The 24,442-nt window shown below is 38.6% G+C and overlaps 1 protein-coding gene across 5 annotated transcripts in view; it reads left to right on the forward strand.

Moving 5' to 3' along the window:
- Window positions 1–24,442, forward strand: part of ARHGAP21 (Rho GTPase activating protein 21) — a 126,462-nt gene that overhangs the window by 47,381 nt on the left and 54,639 nt on the right. For all 5 annotated transcript variants that reach the window (XM_057542315.1, XM_057542317.1, XM_057542318.1 and 2 more), the window contains exons 3-4: window positions 3,315–3,494; window positions 5,919–5,943. In XM_057542315.1, coding sequence (XP_057398298.1) covers window positions 3,315–3,494; window positions 5,919–5,943 — 205 coding nt within the window. The remainder of the gene's footprint in view (window positions 1–3,314; window positions 3,495–5,918; window positions 5,944–24,442) is intronic.

Here is a 24,442-nt window from a genome sequence, read left to right on the forward strand (position 1 = left end):
TTGGCTGCATCAGGTCTTTAGTTGCGGCACGTGGGCTCTTTGTTGTGGTGCCTGGGCTTCTCTCTAGTTGTGGCATCCAGGTTTTCTCTCTCTAGTTGTGGCACGCGGGGTCCAGAGCATGTGGGCTCAGTAGTTGTGGCGTGCGGGCTTAGTTGCCCTGCAGCATGTGGGATCTTAGTTCCCTGATCAGGGATCGAACCCGTGTCCCCTGCATTATATTATAAGGCAGATTCTTTACCACTGGACCACCAGGGAAGTCCCAGTTTTTCACATTTTAAATGGTATATTTTAAACGTCTCAATTTCCAAGTGCCTATTGTCAGTGTGTAGAAATACTGTTCATTTTTGTATATTTATAATACTTCCATTCTGTTGGATAGCACTTGGTCACAGCCTCCCCTATTGCAGGTTTGGCTGGGAAATGTTACTATCTAGTGTCTTCCCAAATGGAAAAGAACATGAAATTGATAAAATAGTTAACTAGTAACAACCCAAATATTGACTAATGATGAAAATGTTCAGGATTTAGAAGTCTCTTGAAAAATTGCTTCCAGGAGCATTTTTTAAGTTTAATTACCTTCATGTTAAGCAGATCATTGTGGAAGAATAGATAAGATTCACTAGTGGAACATAATAAAAAATGTAATGGAATCAAGCATATTCAAGTATTTGTCATTTGATAAAGGTGACATTTCAAAACTGCTGAGATGAACTTGGAATTGTAATTTCATGCAAAATCTTAGCAGCAAGATAGACATGTTAAGTTTGAGATACCTGTTAGATTGGGGAGATGTCTGGGCTAGAGATAAAAATTGGGGAAATCACCAAAAGCCAGAGTAGAGGTAGAAAGGCCCATGGGCTGAGTATTCAGGCCATGGTATTCCTAAATTCAGAAGTGGAGCAGTTGATGAGGTAGCGAAGGAGACTGAGCGAAAAAGCCCGGCAGTTAGGAGGAAATTCGGTGTGGGAAGTCACGTGGAGAAATTTTTCAGGCAGGAAGTAATCGCCTGCACCAATTGATAGGTCACAGAAGACGAGGGCTGAGAATTGATCATTCAATTCAGAGACATAGAAGTCTTTGGGGACCTTGACAAGAGCAGTTTCCGGGAATTAGGGAGGCAACAGCCTGATATAAGGGGATTTAAGAGACAAATGGGAGAAAAATAATTGGAGATAGCAGCATAGACAACTTTCAAGAGGTTTTCCTGTAAAGATAGGCAGATAAACAAAGTGGAAGCTGGCGAGGGCTGTGGTCAAGAGAGGATTTGTGTTGTTGTTTTAAGATAAAAGAACTTAGAAAATGTACACATATGCTGATGGGAATGATGTCGTAAAGAGAGAACATGATGTAAAAGAGCGAGGGGAGAATCGCTGGGACCATTTCTTTGTCTAGGAAGAGAGAATGGGATCTAGTACATAAGTGCTGGGGCCTTAGAACAATGGGCAGTGCAGCCATTGTCACAGGAGGGAAACGGGAACGTGGCACAGTTGCAGGTAGGTGGGGAGATGGGGCCAGCAACTCAGCTCTCATTGTCCTGCTTGTGTGTTTTCGGTGTAATAAAAGCAAGGCCATCAGCTCCAAGTGAGGGCGGGGGAGAAGGGTTGAAATGGTCATCTTGGATGAATGGACTGGAGAGAAATAGACAGACAACACTGAAGGCTCGCTTGAGGTTAGTGGTCATGAACTTAGAGGGAAAGCAGTCGGCTTAAGTTTTTGTTTTTCTCCACCCATGTTTGGCCATGTGCGTGCAGGTCCAGAGTAGGTCATGTTGATTTATCCAGGGTGAGGTTTTCTCAGGTGACTTTGAGGAAGTGAGAGAAAGGCAAAGGAGTGAACTGAAGCTGGTTTAAGAGAGAGGTGAGGACATGGGGCAGTGAGGGCCAGGGATGAGGTGGTAGGGTCAGCCTTAGATGGAAGAATCCTAAGGGTTGGCATGTGAGAGGGATGCAGGGTGGGCTCCTTGATTTGAGATTGCAGAGGGTTTTTACTCATGAGCAGATAAAAGCCAGGAGTTGGAGAGAGATAGTAGAGAACTGGAAAGCCAGGATATTGGAAGGATTATCTATGTAGATACTGAATTTGCGCTCAGAACCTGAAGCCTTAGCTCTTATTTTCTAATATCCTTTGCTGCCGTTGGACTGATAACATGTTTAGTGTTCTTACTCGCAACAGTTTCATGTCTCTTCTTTCATAGATTCTGTTTCTTAGTCCTTAGTGCTCTGTGAGATTTTCTTTGTGTTGTCTTTCATTCCATCTATTGCATTTACAATTTTAGCCATTATATTTCTCATTTCCCAGAGTTCTTTCTTGCTTCTGATTAACTTTTCATAGCATCCCTCTCTAGGAAAAAAATTGAGTTTTTGATAATCCGCACGATTTGTTGTACCACATATAGTTCATGCATCAGAATATGGTTCTTTTTCTCCAGTAAGTTCCTTTCTACACTCAGGTATTATATTTTTACACATAAATTTTTCCTCAAATGATGAAGTATATTGTGTTACATAGTTAACTTTTTTTTTTAACATCTTTATTGGAATATAATTGCTTTACAATGGTGTGTTAGTTTCTGCTTTATAACAAAGTGAATCAGTTATACATATGTTCCCATATCTCTTCCCTCTTGCATCTCCCTCCCTCCCACCCTCCCTATCCCACCCCTCTAGGTGGTCACAAAGCACAGAGCTGATCTCCCTGTGCTATGCGGTTGCTTCCCACTAGCTATCTGTTGGTGGGAATGTAAATTGATACAGCCACTATGGAGAACAGTATGGAGGTTCCTTAAAAAACTAAAAATAGAACTACCATACAACCCAGCAATCCCACTACTGGGCATATACCCTGAGAAAACCATAATTCAAAAAGAGTCATGTACCAAAATGTTCATTGCAGCTCTATTTACAAAAACCAGGACATGGAAGCAACCTAAGTGTCCATCATCGGATAAATGGATAAAGAAGATGTGGCACATATATACAATGGAATATTACTCAGCCATAAAGAGAAACGAAATTGAGTTATTTGTAGTGAGGTGGTTGGAGTTAGAGCCTGTCATACAGAGTGAAGTTAAGTCAGAAAGAGAAAAACAAATACAGTATGCTAACACATATATATGGAATCTAAGGAAAAAAAAAAAAGGTCATGAAGAACCTAGTGGCAAGACAGGAATAAAGACACAGACCTACTAGAGAATGGACTTGAGGATATGGGGAGGGGGAAGGGTAAGATGTGACAAAGTGAGAAAGTGGCATGGACATATATACACTACCAAACGTAAAATACATAGTTAACTTTTAAACGTCTTTTCATTTTAGGTATCAAAAAGTAAAGATGGAAAAGAACAAAGTGAAACTGTATCACCATCCGAAGATGAAACATTCTCCTGGCCAGGTCCCAAAACAGTTATGTTGAAAAGAACATCTCAAGGCTTTGGTTTTACATTAAGGCATTTTATTGTTTATCCCCCAGAGTCTGCAATTCAATTTTCATATAAGGTAAGAGAAGTAATTAAAGTAGAACACAAGGCAATTCCTGTCTCCTTCTTGTCTTCCTCTCATCCTGCCTTCTTTCTATCTTAAAAGAATTGTGTTATATTTGCATTTTTATTATATTCTTTTCCATCTTTTAGATATTTTTTACCTTCTAGAACAAACACTTTAATCTCCTCTGAAAGGTCATACTGATCATGAACTCCAAATCTTTTTTACTAGAACTTCTAATTCTAAACTTCACTCTACTTTTTCTAATATGTAGCTGTTTTTCTAATATCTAGAAAGGTGGTGAGTTTTCTGGGCAGAGCATGCAGAGGAAATATTATAGTTCATTAAAATATTTGGACAGTTATAAAAAGTTATTAGAATTAGGCTGATACTTAACTTTCAGATAGGTAATATGATGGCAAGTCAGAATTTAAAAACACAGCTTCTCACTAGAGTGCATTACACTAATATGCTTCAACGTATAGGAACATGGTCTAATAAGCAGCGGATGGAATCATTATAGTGGCAGCTGACATCCTGAGTACTTGTTCTGTATTCTTTATGAACATTATATCAGTTTATTATTAACCTCACATAACAGATGTGGAAACTGGTCTGAGTCATAAAATGAGTAAGTGGTGGGCCTAGGATTTGAACTTGGCCAATGTGAATGCCTGATGCTTAACTATTGTTCAACAGTGTAATGGAAATAATGACATTCAGAAGACTTCGAAGACTTTGGGCAAGCCACTTGACTTCTTTTGGCTTCTAGATTTCCATTCTAATTTGAGGGGATTGTACTAGAAGATTAGAAAGTCCTTTCTAATTCTAAATATCTATGAATCTTGGGCTGTCTTGTAAAACATAGTGTCAAATTGCTTCTGGAGGTCACACTTTTTTTATTATATCTTTCTTAAATATTTCTATCTAGGAAAATGTCTTATAAGATAAGCTTTTAAAGGTACTAAAGAGTTTTTAAGAATTATGAATAATTGCTATCTTTAGAATTAAAATTGACCAGTTTGGTGTTCCTGAAATATATAAAACAGTTGAACTGGATTCCCTAAGAATCTACTTTATCTTTAAATGTCTTAAATAGTATAACTTAGGTATTAGGTCACATATGAGAGTAGTTGAAAATTTAAGAGTCCCTTGCGTTAATTACATATTGAGACTGAATTTTATTTTTTGTCTTTTGGTTTTGTTTTGAAGAAGAGCTTTGGATCATGATGATATAGATAGTACAGTTTTTATAAGATAATTTTACTAAGCACGGATTTCAAATGCATTATTATTATTGTTATAATCGGAAAATATTTCTAGAAATTTTAGAGGCACAGTGTAGCTGCTAACACAATCTTTGGAGTCAAAAGGGCCTGGGTTTGAGTCCCATCTCTGCCCTTGTTAGCTTTGTGACCTTGGGTTAGTCTCCTAATAGACAGTGACGGCACTTTCCTCACTGTGGCTGTGTTGAGTAAGTGATGTAATATATATAAAACAGTTAGTACAGGAATTGGCAGACAGTAATTGCTCATTAAACCTCAGCTATTAGTGCTGTTATTTACAACAGATGTTCTTGGAAATAGGTCTGTCTTGTACCTTTTACATGGAAAATATTTATTGAAATCTTTTCAGTTATAAAAATTTGTTCATTCACTTCAAAGGAGTATATAAAAATTAATACTGTAGAGCTTTCAGAAAATGTTCAGTTAATACAACGTCTTTATTATGTTATGTAGCTGGCAACCTTGGCAGTCTCAGAACAGAGCATATAACCAGGAAAAAACTATGTATTTGGGCAGCCAAAATAAAGGTCAAAAATTATATAACAAATTATCAGCCCTTCACTAAATCTCTGTTTTTTCTTTCTGCAGTACATTGTAGTTTTTGTATGGTAGAGGCTGAACAAATATTTGAATAAATGTATTTTTGTGCTAGTTTTTCAAAGTTGCTTTTCTAATTTCCCAGCTAGAGGTAGATAACATGGCAGCAAGACAGCCTGGTAGCAATGAAAGCAACCAAATAGATAAAGCTCAAGGTTTTAAATATATACCAATTTGGAGCCAATGTATCCAAAGACAGTTCTGGGTCCAGTAATAGCCTTTGAAGGCCCATTTTTCAGTGTATAGTACGTAAGTGATGACCAGCCTGGCCCTTTCTATACAGCTGTTTACTTCTGACAACTCTCCTTGGATGTCCATTTTAGACATCTTACACTCAGTATGTCAGAAACTTCTGTTGTCCTCCTCATAAACTGGCTTTACCTGTAGCCTTCCCATCTCTGTGTATGACAGCTCCCTCCTTCTGGCAAGAGGCACTGTTAGTGAGACTGTAATTGGCACATTTTGGGGAGGGCAATTTGACTTGAATTGAGCCTCACTGTGATTTTACCAGTTATAAACATTATTCATATATGAATATATTTTTTTTATTTTGTAGGATGAAGAAAATGGCAACAGAGGAGGTATGTTATAAAAGGTTTAATTTTTCTCTGAATGCTTTTTTTACCCATGCCCTTCCAGTCTTTAAGTAATATTCAATGAGATGATATAGTTTTTGGAGTCCAAATATATAACAGTCCTTAGATGTGAGAGTCATAGAAATTAAACGTTTTTACCATAGACTTCAAAATTTTATGAATTCCATTGTGTCACCATAATTTGAATGTGTGATGATTTTATTGTCATTTATGTATTAGTGTTTATGTGGGGGAACGTATCATGATTCTCAGGGAAGTAATTCTGAGATTTTTTATTCAATTAGTAATCTTTTAAATTTAGTGATTCTTTTAGTGTGTGTTTTATCTGCTAGATTTATTGGTTCAAATATTGAGAAGTAGAGTATTTTGGTTCTTGTAGTTAGTCTTACTCTTGATTTAAACATATTTAATGAACTTAAAAGACTGGGGATGGGGTTATTTCTTAAAAACTGCCATTTATTTTTGTTTCAATCTTATATGAACTTTAATGAATTAAAATTTATACACAATAAAAAGCACCCATCTAAAAAACTTATTTCTATATAATTTTAGATGTTTAAAAAGTTTTAAAAATAGTGAAAAGTTTCCATATATCTTTCATTCAACTTCCCCTCGTGTTAAAAACATAACTATGGTACAATTAACAAAATTAAGACACTCCTATCTAAACTGCAGAATTTATTTGGATTTTTCCCCTTCTCTGTTCCCGGAGTTCACATTGCATTCACTTGTCACACCCCCTTGGTTCTTCTAGTTTGTGACAGTGCCTCAGTCTTTCCTTGTAATTCACGGGCTTGATAATTTTGAGTAGCACTGGTCAGTTATTTTGAATGTCTTTCAATTTGGTTTTGTCTTGATGTTTTCTTATTATTAGTTTGAAGTGATGCATTTTTAGCAAGAATACCCATTTGCATGTAATTTAAGTGTACTGTTACACTTAAGGTTTTGTTGTGATAAATATGTAACAGGAAACCACCATTCCAATCAAGATGTGATATCAAAAAGAACCTTTCCGTCATTCCATAAAGTTCCCTTGTATGGCTTTGCTGTCAACACTCTGCTGGCCCTAGACAATCGCTGATCTGCTTTCTGTCACTATAGATGAGTTTTGCCCCTTCTAGAATTTCTTATAAATGGAATGATACAATGTGTACTCTTTGTATCTTTCAAAGATACATCTTCTCAGCCCATCTTCTTTGGCATAGTAGTTTTGAGATTCACCACTTTGTAAGTGTAGGTACTAATAGTACTACTTTTTTTTGCTGAGTGGTTTTTCCCTTGTTTGAATAGACCATAAATTGTTTATCCACTCACCTGTTGATGAACCTTTATAATACCCATATCTGATTTGAGGTCTTGGAATGGTTATGTTAAGGGTTAAACTGAGAGGAAAATGGTTTCTTTCAGCACTATCAAAAGTAATGAGTGTGAGGGCTTCCCTGGTGGCGCAGTGGTTGAGAATCTGCCTGCTAATGCAGGGGACACGGGTTCGAGCCCTGGTCTGGGAAGATCCCACATGCCACGGAGCAGCTGGGCCCGTGAGCCACAATTGCTGAGCCTGCGCGTCTGGAGCCTGTGCCCCGCAGCGGGAGGGGCCGCGATAGTGAAAGGCCCGCGCACCGCGATGAAGAGCGGTCCCCGCACCGCGATGAAGAGTGGCCCCCACTTGCCGCAACTGGAGAAAGCCCTCGCACAAACCGAAGACCCAATACAGACAAAAATAAATAAATAAATAAATTAAAAAGAAAATCCTTAAAAAAAGACTAGCTTTAAAAGTAATGAGTGTGTAGGGTGAGGTAGGACCCTTCATAGTTGTCACCGTGGTGCAAGATGGGCCACTCCTGTGTCACCATCTGTCGTGCACCAGGGCTCAGGATGGATTCCAAATGTTACTTGGCGTTAGTGGGGAAAGGGAAGACTGACAAAACCACGACAGGCAAGAGAAAAGAAGACATGGGTCCTCTGTCTCCCCATCATCCTACAGAGTGATGTACTGATGCCTGGACTACCTACCAGACACACAGCGCCTAGAATTTCATGCCTGCCATGTTCTAGTTTCTACTGGGAGAGATATACTGCTAATAAATGTAGAGGGACTTAGTTATAAAACTTTATTCTGCAGATGATTATATTTCTGACATATCCATTCACTGAAGTGACATTTCATTATATGCTTTGACTGGAGATAATAGACTTAAACATTTGTAAGGGAAAACCTGGAAGATCTAGATCTAACAGAAGGGGATTTGGAGAGGCATGATAAAGTGAGACTAAAGGGTGTGATCTGCTGGGAAAAAATTACAGTTTAAATACCATTTTATTTATTAATTTATACTTAATCTCATTCAAAACAGTGTTTGTGTCCACATGCATGTATTATAGTAAGATAAAAATAAGATTAAAACGTTCATGGGGGAAAAATGAATTAAACTGACATTTGAGAGGTTTAGTACACATAAATGCGTGCTGTAGATCCTACACTGTTATCAAAGATGGGCTATATATAAATTTGCTTCTGAGCTTTTCCAGTGGCAAGAAAAAAAAAAGAGAGAGAGAGCAAGAGAACGAAAGAAGGAGAGAAGGAAGGAAGGATGGATTATTATTTAAGGATTAGCCAAGGATTCACATTATCCATAAGAAAACAACATCTGGTTTGCACTGAAGTCTGAGACACATTTCTCCTATGGTTCCTCCTAATGGAAACAAAGAATAATATAGTAGGTAACATCCTCAATACCATCCCTTTATATGACTATTTTTTAAGAGATTCCTCAATGTAAGCTGATTTCAAAACCCCACGGTCCAACTTAGTGTAAAGAACCTTCTCAACTGGGAACAGATTTGCTCCCCAGGGAACACATGGCAGTGTCGGTTGTTGCAGTTAGGGTGGGGGGAGGGTGCGCTGCTGGCATCTAGCAGGGAGAGGCCAGAGATGCTGGTACGAATGCTACAATGCACAGGACACCCCCCTTCCCGCCCCCGCCACCCCAAAGAATTATCCGGCCCAAATGTTAATAGTGCCAATGTTGAGAAACCTTGGGTTATAGTGATGGATACCAAAACAATGGCCCAACTGTACAGGTCCCCAAGAGTCTGGCTTGATCTGGTGACAATACTCAGACCATTTAGAAGAATGGATATTCAGGACTACATATCCAGTGATCTTTAATGATTATTATACCTCACAACTGAATTTTGATCTGAATTGAGTTACCGCTGTAGTTTGAGGTTAAATTATCTGGCCATTCTACTGGCATTGCATGTTGTCAGTGAAGGAATAATCATGAGTAAGAAAAATGTTAGTTTAAGAAAATATAGAGTCAATCAATATATTAATAACTAGAAGATAAAATAGCTAAAAGAAAAAAATCAAAGAATGTAAATAATTGAAATGTAATAATCTTATCAGGAATCCAACAGATTGAGGGAGAAGATAATTATAAGCTAGGTTAACAATTTAATTTAAAAGGCCAATAGAAGAATTAAAATAAACACAACATAACTAAGGTTTTAAAATAAGAAGAATACAAATTCAAGCACCTTACGTCCTACGAAGCAAGGTCCATCAAAGTAAGATTATTTATAAAGTCCAGAACATCTGTATGTTTTCTTCCTAAGAAGAAGACTATAAGAAGATATGAGGGCTTCCCTGGTGGCGCAGTGGTTGAGAAGCTGCCTGCCAATGCAGGGGACACGGGTTCGAGCCCTGGTCTGGGAAGATCCCACATGCCGTGGAGCGGCTGGGCCCGTGAGCCACAATTACTGAGCCTGCGTGTCTGCAGCCTGTGCTCCGCAACAGGAGAGCCTGCGATAGTGAGAGGCCCGCACACCGCGATGAAGAGTGGCCCCCACTTGCCACAATTGGAGAAAGCCCTCGCACAGGGACGAAGACCCAACACAGCCATAAATAAATAAATAAATAAATAAATTAATTAATTAAAAAATTTTAAAAAAAAAAGAAGAAGATATGAGAATACCTAAAGAAACTATTTTATTATATGTTTGTAATATACCTGAAAGGAGAACTACTTGATTTTTTATTTTTTGGAGGGTGGTAGAAATTAATATATGATTGAGGACTTAATCTATGGTAGGAATCATAATATATGTTATTATGCTGTTTAATCCTCACTGTAATGCTGTGAGGTGTGAGACAGTATTCCCATTTTGTAGATGAGGAAACTGAGGCTGAAAAAGACGTAAAGTAACTTGCCCAAGATCACACAGCTAAGTGACAGAGCTGGACTTCCAAATCAGGCATGTATAACTCTGAAGCCCATCTTCTTTAAACTGTGCGATTTTATATCTGTTGACTTACAAAAATAGTTTGACTTACGTAGGGTCAAGAATTAGTAGATAAATATAGGGTATATTTACTATGTTAGGAAATTAACTCTGTGAAATGTCTCCGCATTGAGAAAGTTAAAAACAAGGAAACATGGGGGACTTCCCTAGCGGTCCAGTGGTTAGGACTCCCACTGCAGGGGGTGCAGGTTCGATCCCTGGTCGGGGAACTAAGATCCCACATGCTGCCTGGCGCGGCCAAAAAAACGAAAAAAAAACCCCAAAACAAGGAAACCTGTTCCATATTTGTGAACACTTAAAGACAAAGAATTCACAACAAGGTCAGGGAAACACCAAGTTCAGAGGCCCCAGACATCTTATAGGAGCACCCACCACTTGTTACTGGACTCTGAATAGCTGGCTGGCAGTGGACCTGGAAAGTTAAATGAGTTTAAAGAGTTCCTAGTTCTCGTGTCCTTTTGCCTCCCTGGGCCAGGCTTGCTTTCGTCATCCCAGTTGGCAGTGGGGGTCACAGGCTGGTCTACAGAGGCCTACTTAGCTTACGTTAGTACTCATAATACCATTTCAGATGAACTGATCAGATCATACGTCAGAACATATTCTATGTGAAAAATATCTTCTGACTTGTGAACAATTATTTATAGATCCGTTTAAAAAATACAATCTATTTAGAGACAGACGACATGTAATCTATTATTTTGACTCAGCTGAATGTTTCGATATTTATTTTATAGTCTCATTTCCTTTTCAGACTTATTTTCAAGCGTACTGAGATTACGAAATCCTTTTATATGAATTTTGTTTAATGAAATAGAATCCCAACCTCCGGTGTAATGATCCGAGTCAGAGCCTAGAATCACTGGAGAGAAAAGAATTCCCAGAATTTTATTCAAGCTCCTAAGAGATCCTGCTATGTTGCCAGAATTCTGTGAGACGGTTGAAAGGTTTTGTTTGGTGTTCTTTCCTTTTGGCACCTCAGTGGAGTCTCTTTTGCCAGTTACTTTTCTGATTATTCTCTTTACCCAACTTTTCCATTCTGTTATATATTATTTCTCATATCTTGTATATATGTGTCCTCTCTTGTGTTTTAAAAGTTATTTTTCTTTCTTGTTGGTTAGTTTTCTGCGCTATAATGCAAATACTGTTTACAAGAGAAAGACCATTAAGGTAGAAAAATATTTTTTGGTGATCATAATGCTGGCGGATAATTGCTACCTTGCTGACGTCCTGTTGTCCCTTAAATCATAAATTCATAAATAATCAAAATAAGAATAATAGAAGGTTTGTAATTACCATTATTTCTCCTTTACTTATTCTATGAGAAAAAGTCTACCTCAGCTTAGTTGTAGGGACACTTCCCAGTATTCTAAAATGTGTCTGTCATTTTGTTAGATGCTCAGTAACTGGTAGATTTCTACTTTGGCATTAAACTTTACATTCAAGCATGTTAACAGTAGGAAAAAAAAGTATCTGGGAATTCTGTATACTTTCTCAGTAGTAAAAACTTGTATTTTGTGATTGCAGTCACTTGTGACAAACAGCTCTGTAGTCCGTGTTAGAGTTTTCTAATGAAGGATAGTTTAGTGGCAAGACATAGAACCCCTCGCCCCTGCCAGGCCACCTTAGGAAAGATGTGTTAATTCTAAGAAACAAATAAGACATCTCCAAATTCAAAGTCAAGTGCTGTAGGATACCCAGGGTGCCCCAGACACCAGAATTAGGACCTGGAAAGTAACTAAATGCAGAGTAACAACACAGACAGCAGCAACAGAATCTTGGCATATGATCCTCCAAAGGCCTAAACTCTGCTACTTACAGGATGGTTTAAATGATGTTCACAGATAATTTTGATTATACATGATTGTCTCACATGCTGACCTCTGTAGAAGGAACAACCTCACTGTATCTTCTTCCTTCATTCCTCTCTCATCATAATAATTCCAAATTCCCCAAGAGAGACATGTAATTGACCTAGTTCATCATTTAATGAACAGCACTCACTATGTTTAGAGATCAAATGTTCTTCAGTTTAATGAAGATCTAAATTCTGTAGAGCTGAGAAAATTGAGTAAATTTTATGCCGTTGATTTCCATTAATAGATTGAAAACCTATTCCCTCAGGATAATATAACACTAAATTATGGACCTGAAAATTGGTTGGAAGAAGAAATTCTTATTATGGGTAGGTCTGTGGGCTATGGTGTGGTGGTAGGGTGTCAGAATTGTGTTCATGTTACTTTTGACATGTAGCAATACTAACCGAGTGGGCTCCACGGATCTCACGGTATCTTTGGGAAGGCACATTAACTGAACCCCTTAGGATCCACTTTTAACTGTATTGACAGGTAAATTATTTGAGTTTTGAGTTTCTCTGGTAGTTCGGTAAATATACTAATTAGCTGCATGTTTTTATTAACTTCTAGTGCCGTTCAGTTAAACAACCACAGGTGTCTTAAACTGTCTTGAAGATATTTTACAAAGTAGAAATGATGATGATGCTGGTGATGATGATGATGCTGGTGATGATGGTGGTGGTGGTGATGATGATGCTGGTGATGATGGTGATGGGGCGATGATGATGGTGATGATGATGAAGATGATGATGGTGGTGGTGATGATGATGGTGGTGATGATGGTGATGGGGCGATGATGATGGTGACGGGGTGATGATGGTGGTGATGCTGGTGATGATGGTGAAGGGGTGATGATGATGGTGACGGGATGATGATGATGATGGTGATGGTGATGATGGTTGTGATTGTGGTGATGAGGACGATGATGGTGGTGACGGTGATGATGGTGGTAGTGACCGGGTGGCGGAAGCAGCTAACTTACAATGTGCCAGGTGCTGTTCTAAGACTCTGCATGGATTAACTCATTTAATCATCACAACAACTTTCTGCGGTGGATATTATTATCATCTCCATTTTTAAGATGAGGAAATTGAGGCACAAAGTGTCTAAGTAACTAGCAAGTGGTAGAGTTGGACAGTTTGATTCTAGAGTTTTCTCTCAATTCCCACCCCAGCTTCTCAGAAAGAACTTTACTCTCACATAATTCATTCTTGAAAATGTGAAAGAAAGAGGGTTCTGTTCCCTTGAAAGTCAAGCAGTATTTAAAAAATCACTGAGGGACTTCCCTGGTGGCGCAGTGGTTAAGAATCCACCTGCCAATGCAGGGGACACGGATTCGAGCCCTGGTCCAGGAAGATCCCACATGCTGCAGAGAACTAAGCCCGTGTGCCACAACTACTGAGCCTGTGCTCTAGAGCCCACGAGCCACAACTACTGAGCCCACGTGCCGCAACTACTGAGCCCGTGCTCCACAACAAGAGAAGCCACCGCAATGAGAAGCCTGTGCACCACAACGAAGAGTAGCCCCCGCTCGCTGCAACTAGAGAAAGCCTGTGCACAACAATGAAGACCCAATGCAGCCAAAAAAACAAACAAAAAAAAAACAAAAGTAAAAAAGTCACTGATTCAAAGTTCAGGTATAATTTTGTTAACATAAAATTAGCATATCATACTTGTTCTTTAGTTTTCTTCTTTATCTTCATAATTGAATATGTACTATTGGCTTAAATCTGCTGGGCTTAAGGATAAAGCATCGTTGCTTTAATGTCTGCAGTTGGTTTTCATCTTTGATTCAGTTATATTATGACTGATAACACTTCTTTTGTATTTGTTTTGTTTTTTTTTTACTTATTTTTGTGAAATGATAAGGGCACTTACAGGTATTTACCCAAGATAAATGAAACATGCCTACAAGAATATTTGTACAGAAATGTTCAAATTATTCATATTAAATAAGCACTGGATTGAGTCGACCTAAATATTAATCAGCATATGAATTGATGACCAAATTGTGGTATATCCATATAATGGACTACACAGGGCATCTTGGATCAATCTCAAAAACATTTATTTTCTTGAGGTGGAATTCACCTAACATAAAATTCACCCTTTTAAAGTGACCAATTCAGTGACATTTAGTACAGAATTAAAGGACATGTATGCAGTGTGCATCTACCACCTCTATCTAGTTCCAAAACATTCTATCACGCCAAAAGGAAACCCATGTCCAGTAAGCAGTCATTCACTGTTCTCCCCTCCCTCAGGTCCCTGGCAACCACCAATCTGTTTTCTGTCCCCATGGATTTAACCTATTCTAGATATTTCATATAAATGGAATCGTACAATATGCAACCTTTTTCATATGGCTTCTTCCACTTAGTGTAATGTTTTTGAGGTTTTTCTGTGTGTATATCAGTACTTCATTCCTCTTTATGGCTGAATAATATTACATTGTAGGTATATACCACAGTTTGTTTATCCGTTCATCCATTGATGGACATTTGGGCTGTTTCCACCTTTTGACCGTTGTGATTAGTGCTGCTATGAACATGCATGTACAAGTGTTTGTTTGCATTCCTATTTTAAATTCTTTGAGGTATATATCTAGGAGTGGAATTGCTGGGTCATATGGTGATTCTATGTTTAACATTTTGGGGAACTGCTAAACGGTTTTCCGTAGTACCTGCACCATTTTTACATTCCCATAGCAATATATGAGGACCCCAGTTTCTCTACATCCTCACCAACACGTGTTATTTTCCATTTTTGTTACTATAACCAACCTATCGAGTATGAAGTGGTGTCTCATTTTGGTTTGCTTTGCATTGCTTTAAAAACTAATGATGTTGAGGGCTTCCCTGGTGGCGCAGTGGTTGGGAGTCTGCCTGCCAGGGCGGGGGACACGGGTTCGGGCCCTGGTCTGGGAGGATCCCACATGCCGCGGAGCGGCTGGGCCCGTGGGCCACGGCTGCTGAGCCTGCGCATCTGGAGCCTGTGCTCCGCGGCAGGAGGGGCCGCGACAGTGGGAGGCCCGCGCACCGCGATGAGGGGTGGCCCCCGCTTGCCACAACTGGAGGGAGCCCTCGCACAGAAACGAAGACCCAACACAGCCAAAAATAAATAAATAAATAAATAATAATTAAAGGTGCTAATCATTAAAAAAACAAAACAAAACAAAAAAAACTAATGATGTTGAGCATTTTCATGGGCTTCTTGGCCATTTTTATATCTTCTTTGGAGAGATGTCTGTTCAAATCTATTGCCCATTTTTTAAATTGGGCTGTTTGTCTTTTTGTTTTTGAGTTGGAAGTGTTCTTTATATATTCTAGATACTAGGCCCTTATCAGATACATGATTTGCATAGATCTTCTCTCATTCTGTAGGTTGTCTTTTTATTTTCTTGATAATGTCCTTTGATGCACAAAATTTTAACTTTTGATGAAATCTATCTACGTTTATTGCTCATGCTTTTCCTGTCAAACTCATTTTGATTAGTGAAGAAGCCAAGTGCAAAAAGAGTACATACCGTCTGATTCCATTTATGTGAAACTCCAGGAAAGACAAATCTACACAAATCTGTGGTTGCCTGAATTGACTAGGAAGAGGCACAAGGGAAGTTTTGGGCTTGATGGAAATCTTCTATATCTTGATTGTGGTGGTGGTTGCATGGGTGTGTACATTTGTCAAAACTTAGGAACTGTGTACTTAAATGGGTACATTTTATCTTAGGTAAATTATAGTAAAGTTGATTTAAAACAAAAAGAACATATGCAATTTATTTATTCAGTCTACTGTTGATGGACATTTAGATTTTTTCCAATGTTTACCTATTTCAAACAGTGCAACTGTGAGCCATCTTATTACACGTACTTTGTGCACAAATGTCCTCATTTCTGGTGGGTATATATATCTAGGGATGGCATTACTGACTCGTAGGTATGCATACAATCACATTTAGTAGATACTGCTAAAAAGTTTTCCAAAGTGATTATACCGATTTACACAGCCACCAACAGGGTATGAGCATTCCACTTGCTCCATATGATCACTAACACTTGGCATTTGTCAGTCTTTTTAATTTTATCCATTCTAGTGAGTGTGTAGTGGAGTGGAATTTGGGTTAATTTAAACTTTCTTGACACTGATGAAGTCGATTACCTTTTATTTGGTTATTAGCTATCAGTGCTTTTTAAAATAATTCCTATGTAGGAGTCTAAATATTTTTGATGAAGATTTTGTTAGTTATATATTTAGCAGATATTCAGCTGTGACTTGCCTTTCAATTTCTTATTAGTAATTTTGATAAAGGGAAGTTCCTAATTTTAATGTAGTCCAAATTATCGATCTTTTCTTTTATGGTTAAAACTTTGAGTGCTATTGAAGAAATTTTTTTCTACTCCATGGTCACAAAGATATTCTCCTGTGTTATATTCCGAGATGCTTTATTGTTTTGTCATTCACAATTAAATCTACAATTCACTTGTAATTGATTATTTTTACATGTGGTATGGGATCAAGGTTAATTTTTCCCCATATTGATATGCATTTGGCCTGGCACTATGTAGTGAAAAGTCTATTTTTTCTACTGCTCTGTAATACCACCTTGATCATACAGTGTTTATATATGTTTTGGTCTGTTTCTGGACCATATTCTATTCCAGGGGTCGGCATGTGGCTCATGTGGCTCGTTTTTGTACAGCTTCCAAACTAAGAATAGTTCTATATTTTTAAAGGGTTGTTTAAAAAAAGAATATGTGACAGAGACTGTATGAGTCCTGCAAAGGCTAAAATATTTACCATCTGGCCCTTTACAGAAAAGTTTGCTGAACTCCGTTCTATTCCATTGGTCACTTTCTTTGCTGCAAGACTGTGATCTTAATTACTGTAGCTATATAATAAGTGTTGCTATTAGGTAGAGTAAGTCTTCCAATTTTGTTTTCAAGATTGGATTGGCTGTTCTTGTCCATTTACAGTAACACACACACACACACACACACAAATTCTTCTGGAATTTTGATTGGTTTTATATTATTTACAATGTTGAATATTTGAAAATATTTGAGGTATTGAATCTTTCAATCTATGAATGTGGTGTATCTCTCCCATGAATGAGTTTTGAATTTTTCTGCATCTTTTGGGATAAACATTTGATTTTTTTTTTCCTTTAGTCTCAATATAGTGAATTATATTGATTTATTTTTTGAATGTTAAACCAACTTTGCATTACAGAACTAAACCAAGATTGTTCCTAATGTATGTACTTTTTATATATTACCAGTTTTGGCTTTCTGTTTTATTTAGAATTTTTGCATCTCTGTTCAAGGATTGCTTCACATAAAGGTGGACTTTGGTCCTTTTGATATTTGGAGTATCACTTTGGGTTCCCTGAGAAGCAGGCACAAAGACAGAAATGGTGGCAAGACATGATTAGACATGGCAGAGATTTATTGGGAGAAATGCCTGTAGAAAGGAGCAGGAAAGGACGGGGAAGACTTAAGACTGTGATATGGGTCTGACGCCTGTGAAAGAAGAGAGAAAAAGAAGGATTTGGTAGGAAGGCCCTGACTGCAGCACAGTTCTCAGAAGGCCTGTGCTGGGCCAGAGAGGAGTCCCCAAACCAACACTGTCCCTTAGAGGAGTCCTGCTTCGGGGGGCGGGGGAGTGGCAAGTGTGAACGTGATGGTGGGTCCAGGCTGGGGCTGGCAGTCAGCTGTGTTCTCTTTGGCAGGACAGGGCTGGGCTTCTACCTTTGCAGCCCTACTCACGTGTTGTACTCCTTGGGAGGCCCAACTGAAAGCATATGGTGTTTTCCAGGGCCCTCTTCCTTGCTGGACCCCAACGTCCATGTTTGTGTCCCTGACGCTTTGAGACCGGGGGAGGCCGTGAACAGCTTCTCAGTCTCAGCCTTTACTTTGGAAGCAGAATTTGCCTCAAGGCGAAAAGCAGTGCAAAACATGGGGCTCCCTGGACTTCATTCTCCTATTTTGGTTTATCGATTTTTTGAAGGCAAACTTTTTTTATATCTGCTTTTAAGATTTTCTCTGTAGGGACTTCCCTGGTGGTCCAATGGGTAAGAATCCACACTCCCAATGCAGGGGGCCCGGGTTTGATCCCTGGTCAGGGAACTAAGTTCCCACATGCATGCCGCAACTAAGAGTCAGCATGCCACAACTAAAGATCCCGCATGCCGCAACTAAATATGCCACAACAAAGATCCCATGTGCCACAACTAAGACCCAGTGCAGCCTAAATAAATAAATACATAAATAAATAAATAAATAAATAAATAAATAAAATTTTCTCTATATCTTTGATGTTTGGCCATTTTGTGATGATGAGTCTAGGTGAGGATTTATTTTTATTTTTCTTGTTTGGGATTCATTGAGCTTCTTGTGTCTGTAGATGGATGTCTATCATCAGTCTAGGAAATTTTCAGCCAGCATCTCATCACATATTACCTGTGTCCTCCTGTAACCCAATGCTCTCTTCTTCTGGGGCTCCAATTAAACATATGTTAGATTTTCTTACTCTACCCCCCATGGCTCCTAAATTTTCTGTTTCTTCTGTGTGTGTGTGTGTGTGTGTGTGTGTGTGTGTGTGTGTGTGTGTGTCTGCATTCCAGGTAATTTCTCCCTATGTATATTCAATAATTTTCTTTATAGCTGTTTGCATTTTAAATTTTAATTATTAGAAGTTCTTTAGGGTAGTGCACCGAATATGCTTGATCACTTCCTATAGTTTCCTCTTTACCATTTTTAGGCTTATTTTAAAAACTTCTTCAGACATGATAAGCAGAGTTGTTTTATAATCTCTGTCTAGTGATTCCATTATCAGAAGCCTTTGTGGGTCTCTTTCTCTCTTTTTTTTCCTGGTGGCTCTAGCTCAGAGGGTGTTGTGTTTTTGGAGTTTTTTGTTGTTGTTGTTGCTGTTATTATTATTATTTGTGGATGTTTGAGTATTTTGTGTTTTTTGTGGATGTTTGACTATTTTGTGTTTATTGACCTTCAATTATCATTACTGAAGATTTTTTGAGATCTAGGATAAAAGATTGTTGTTTGCTTTATCCAGATCCAGGCTATTACTTGATTTAGCCTATAAATCTATGTGAAGTTTGGCCTCTAGCTACTTCTTAGAGATCAGTTTCCCTTCCTTTACCCCCTACTCTGCTTAGTTAGCACTGAGGTAGCCTCTGGGCTGGTGGGAACATTCTTTCCAGTTACCCTTACTCTTCAGTTTGGGGAACGTCTCCTAACAGATTCCTAACTGGACAAGACTTGGGTTTTTTCCTCTGCCTGCTGAGTGCAGAAGCCCTTAAGATGGAAGTTCTAACCTGAACATATGATATTAGTAGTCTTTTGGGAGGTAATTTTCTTTTTCTGTTCTTTGTTGTTTTTTTGGCCACACCGTGTGGCATGTGGGATCTTAGTTCCCCTACCGGGGATTGAACCCATGCCCCCTGCAGTGGAAGCGTGGAGTCTTAACCACTGGACAGCCAGGGAAGTCCTGGGAGGTAGTTTTCTAGTAGCTGGACTTTGTATGCATATACGCTATGGCGCAAATGTAAGTGATGTATTCCCTGTACTCACTCACTTTGCTAATATATGGATACTTCAGTGAATGTTTGCTGCCCATGTATTTGTCTTATTAAAATAACTTTATTCTATCAACATAGTTATAATAAAATTACCAAGTTATTTGTAGTTTGCTATTATGGGCAATGTTTCTTACTGTAAAAATATATACACACATGTATAAACTTACATACACGTGTACACACACAAAGATAATAAGTGATTTTTATATTATATGTTGCTAGCAACAGGTTAACTCAATATATTTATTTTGTTTCTCTTCATTTGACAGGTAGGAAACACAGGAAAGGAGGGCTCTAGGGTCTTCTGAGTAAATAGGACAAAGCAAAACACTGTGGAGCACCAGATGTAAAGAACAATGATGACAAGGACATAGATAGATAGATAGATAGATAGATAGATAGATAGATATAGATATATACACACGGGGGAGAAAGTGATAGCTTTCAATATGTTCAATAGTTTCCAAATGTTTGAAAGTATATTTTGTACAAGATGGAGTAGATTGCTGTTTCGCAACTAGTGAAAGATGCAGGTAGGCTCTTTCCCTGATTCTCTCCTGGAAAATCCCTACTCTTATTTTGGACACAGTTAATCTGAGTGATTGTAGTAAACAAGTGAAAACTTTCTACTTCCTAATATACCTGTTCCTGGGAGGTGATGATAGTAATACAGATCTGATAACGGAAAATAGAAAAATAAGAAGGGGGATTCTATCTTTTATCAAGAATTGGATGTTAGAATGTTCGAAGTAAAATTTTCCTACATACCCAAACTAGTCATTATGTTTATTAAAAAATGTTTTTATGTGTTACTTTAAGAACAAAGATCATTAAGGGTGGACACTGTCTTTCATTGTTGAATTTTCAGTGCCTACTAAGTGCGTGGTACATAGTAGGAGCACAAATGTTTGTTGAGTAAATGTATTGAATAAAGGGGGGGTACCACCCTAGTACCACCTTCACTTGGTACTATTCCCAAATGACTGTTCCCAAAGCTGCAAAAGTCAGCATGTTAGTATCTGACCTCAGCTGTTGAGGAACTATTGTCTCTCCACTTCCTTCCTATTTTTCTTTCACCTTTCTCCTATCAGTCCCCCTTTAACACAACGTCTCGGTGGCACTTTTTAAATTTAGAAATCTTATTTCACACAGTTGCTAAGTGTGTAAGCTGGAACACTAATAACAAAAACACGGTAATCCTGGACCTTAGTAGGAATTTGTAAAATAAACTGGTACGCTGGTCAAGTTAGATGAGAGGTTTTAAAAAAAATTCTAACTTCACTCTAAAGGTCCCAGGAAATCATACTTACAGTAATCTAAAATGAAGGGAATTTGATTGCATTAAAGTAGATATTGTCAGAAATCCAATTTTTGGAGTAGATTTTCAGGCTTTGTAAGACATTGCATGAAGGTAGTTTGGCAGTCAAGAGGGTAAAGGCTATTAAATAATCTCTTTAATGGTTCTAAAACCTTTAGGAAATAGGCGATCTAGGATTTTAGAGAACTAATTGGAGATACTGGACAATAGGGCTGTAAAGGTGAAAGTCCAGGAAAGTACCTGGTTGGAGTATTAATATTCTAGACTGTCCTAGAAATCACTTCTCTATAGAAACTCTTGCTCCAGAGATGACCTGTAATTACTTGATTTTGAGCTGTCTTTTCTTAGCTGCTCCGTAACTTAAGACTCTGATCACAGACACCACTTAGCTGAATAGGCCCATTTTCTTCCTGATTGCTCTCCAGTTAGTCTATACTCAAAATACATGGTTCGTAGATCCAGTTAATAAAAAGTGAATTTAATTGTGATGGTCCCTGCTTTCAAAATTTAACAGATAATTTTTCATCTCTGGTGTAGAACTGCAATAGAAGTATTTGCGTATGAATGCTAAATGCGTTAAGTCTAGAAATATATTTCCTGTTGTTTATTCATTCTCTTAGCAGACATTTGTTGAGTCACTTCCAAAAGCCAGTCACTAAACTAATTGCTGGGAAGGGAGCAGTATAGCCTCTAATCTCATTTCCTTTAGATAGTGATTCAGATGTCACCTGCTAGAGAGGACTTCCCTGACCATTTCCTAAAAATAGTATCACATCCCTGTCTCTCCCTCTCCCTTCCCTTCTCACTCTGCTTATTATTCTCTGTCACACTTTTCACCATCTCTTATGCTACTTTTTTCTCATTGAACATTTTTCTGCCTCAGTTGGATGGTTAAGCAGGAACCTTATTTTTATTTTTTTTAATTTTAAAAATAATTTGTATGTATGTATTTATGGCCACGTGGCATGTGGGATCTTAGTACCCGACTGGGAATTGAACCCGTGCCCCCTGCAGTGGGAGCGCAGAGCCCTAACCCCTGGACCACCAGGAAATTCCCAACTTTATTTTATTACTTTTTTTTCTTTAAACCCAGAACAGTTCCTGGCCTATATACATTTAATGAATCTTTATATAGGATGGTGGAAGATGAAGGTGTAAAATAATTACATAAGTGCAGAAACAGAGGTCTGCACAACTGTGGCAGGATCACAGCATGGCAAGTCATCTAACCACCAGGGAAGGGTTTCTCAGATGGGGTGTGCTTTGTGCTGAATAGGATTTTATCGGGACAAAGGAAAAAACAGCATTCGAGAACAAATTTCGGAGGTATTTAGAAGTTGTATTTGCCCAGATTTGGTAGTAGGACATGGGGTAGATTGTATGTCAACAGTTAAAGATGACTTGTGGAGGATTATGCTTGGCTTTTCTGGCATGAATGAGTGGATGGATGGAAGTACCATTGACTGAGGGATACGGAAAGGAAACACACCCACCTCATTCCCCTGGGGAAGTGAGTTCAGTTTGGGATAAGTTACATTTCTGATGCTGGTAGAATGTTCAGTACCTAGTTGAAAATTTAGGTATGGAGCTCATAGGGAGAGGTAGGGTTGAAAATAAATTTGGAAGTCATCATTATATATGCTATAACTAAGCCCTAGGCATCAATAAAATCATACACAGAGAGCATGAAGACACACAGCGTAAAGACAGAACCCTAGGAAAGACAACATCTAAGAGCTGGTCAGAGAAAGGAGAATCAGAAAGGAAATCTGAAAATAAATTTTGGAAGGTATAAGGACAACCAGGAGGAGTTGATGGCTTGCTAATTAAGGGGTGATCATTTTTAAGGGAGGGTGGGTAACTTGCATTTGTCCTAGAGAATTCATTAGGGTGGAGACTAAAAAGATACTGTTGGGGGAGTTCCCTGGTGGTCCAGTGGTTAAGACCCTGCGCTCCCAATGCAGGGGGCCTGGATTCGATCCCTGCTCTGGGAACTAGATCCCGCACGCTACAACTAAGACCCGGCGTGGCCAAATAAATAAATATTGAAAAAAAGATACTGTTGGACCTGACCTGACAAGTAGCAAATTGGTAAAGTTACCAAGTATAGTTTCAGTGTGGTGGGCAGAGTGGATCCGGTGCGTCAGTGGGCTGTGACGTAAATTAGAACAGGGAACGGTGGGGGGAGGGGATGCATGCTGTCCCCCAGGGGATACTTGTCAACGTCTGAGAAACCCCGAATTAGAAGTGAAGAAATGAGGGTAGGTGAGTATAGACTATTCTTCAAGAAGTATGAAAATGAAAGGATGGGGAATGAGAGGTGAACAAGGGAAGTAAGGATAGACAAAGATTTTAAAAAAGAAAAAAATGAGGATTCAGCAGTTGAAATACAATGAAGTAAGAGATAAGGTTATCCAAATAGTGTGAGCAAATCAAGATGGCAGAACAAGTCCAAGAAGGGTATTAGAAGTTTGAAACAGCAGCCTTGAGGGAACGGGGATTAAAATACAAGCAAGAGACTTTAGTGAGTAATGTCAAGCACTTAGCTGAACTTGGAAACTCTAAATCAGTGGATCATGCAGTTTTACTCAGTTGACATTGCAGGCCAAGAACAAGAGCAGAGGGAGGGTCTGGTTGGAATTGTCCATAGCTGGACATTGGCAAGTGGAATGCTTTGAAAGGTCAAGGGGGAAAGGAAGTTGAGGTTGCTGGTGAATTTGTTTGTAATATTGATCTGTGGGTAAACTTATAAGAAAGAGTGATTTCTGAGGGAGACTGATAAGTCTTGAAGACCAGAGAGGACTAAAGGGTTTGGAGAAAGATGAGGGGCAGGTTTAATCAGTTATCGGGTCGGGCAGTGGTAAGGTCAGACATGGAAAGATAGTTGCCCGTGGTTAGCGCACTGCAACACATTTTTCCAGGTTTGCAGAGAACGTAAAATCTAGCACAACTGGAATAACAGGGCTCTGAATCCACACGTGATACATACTTTGTGAAATTCCTGAAACTTTTAGAGAGAGAAAAAAACGATGCTGCATAAACTTCAAATACTCCAGAAGACAGACCCCAGGACTGTTTTGTTCGTTGTAGAGTGATCAGCTCCTGGCACGTTGTCCAAGCTCACTAAATATTTGTTGAATGAATAACATCCTCCAGAGTCTTTCTTGCCTAGGTGGTTTATAACGCCAGAAAATTTTGGTTCACGTCTGCCACCTAGTGGTATTGTACTCAAATTACTATTAAGTGGCAGCATTTTCCTTCTATTTCAGGGAAATCCTGCAGATCAGTTGCAGTACAATAAGAGCTTTGTTCCTGAAACATGTCTCCAAGTTGGTTTTGGGCAGTCTTGCTATTGGCATTTACTAGGACTTTAATTTGAATCAATCAACAGTAATATTTATAGAGCATCCACTA

Source organism: Balaenoptera acutorostrata, chromosome 3 (assembly GCF_949987535.1).
Source record: "Balaenoptera acutorostrata chromosome 3, mBalAcu1.1, whole genome shotgun sequence".
NCBI lineage: Eukaryota > Metazoa > Chordata > Mammalia > Artiodactyla > Balaenopteridae > Balaenoptera > Balaenoptera acutorostrata.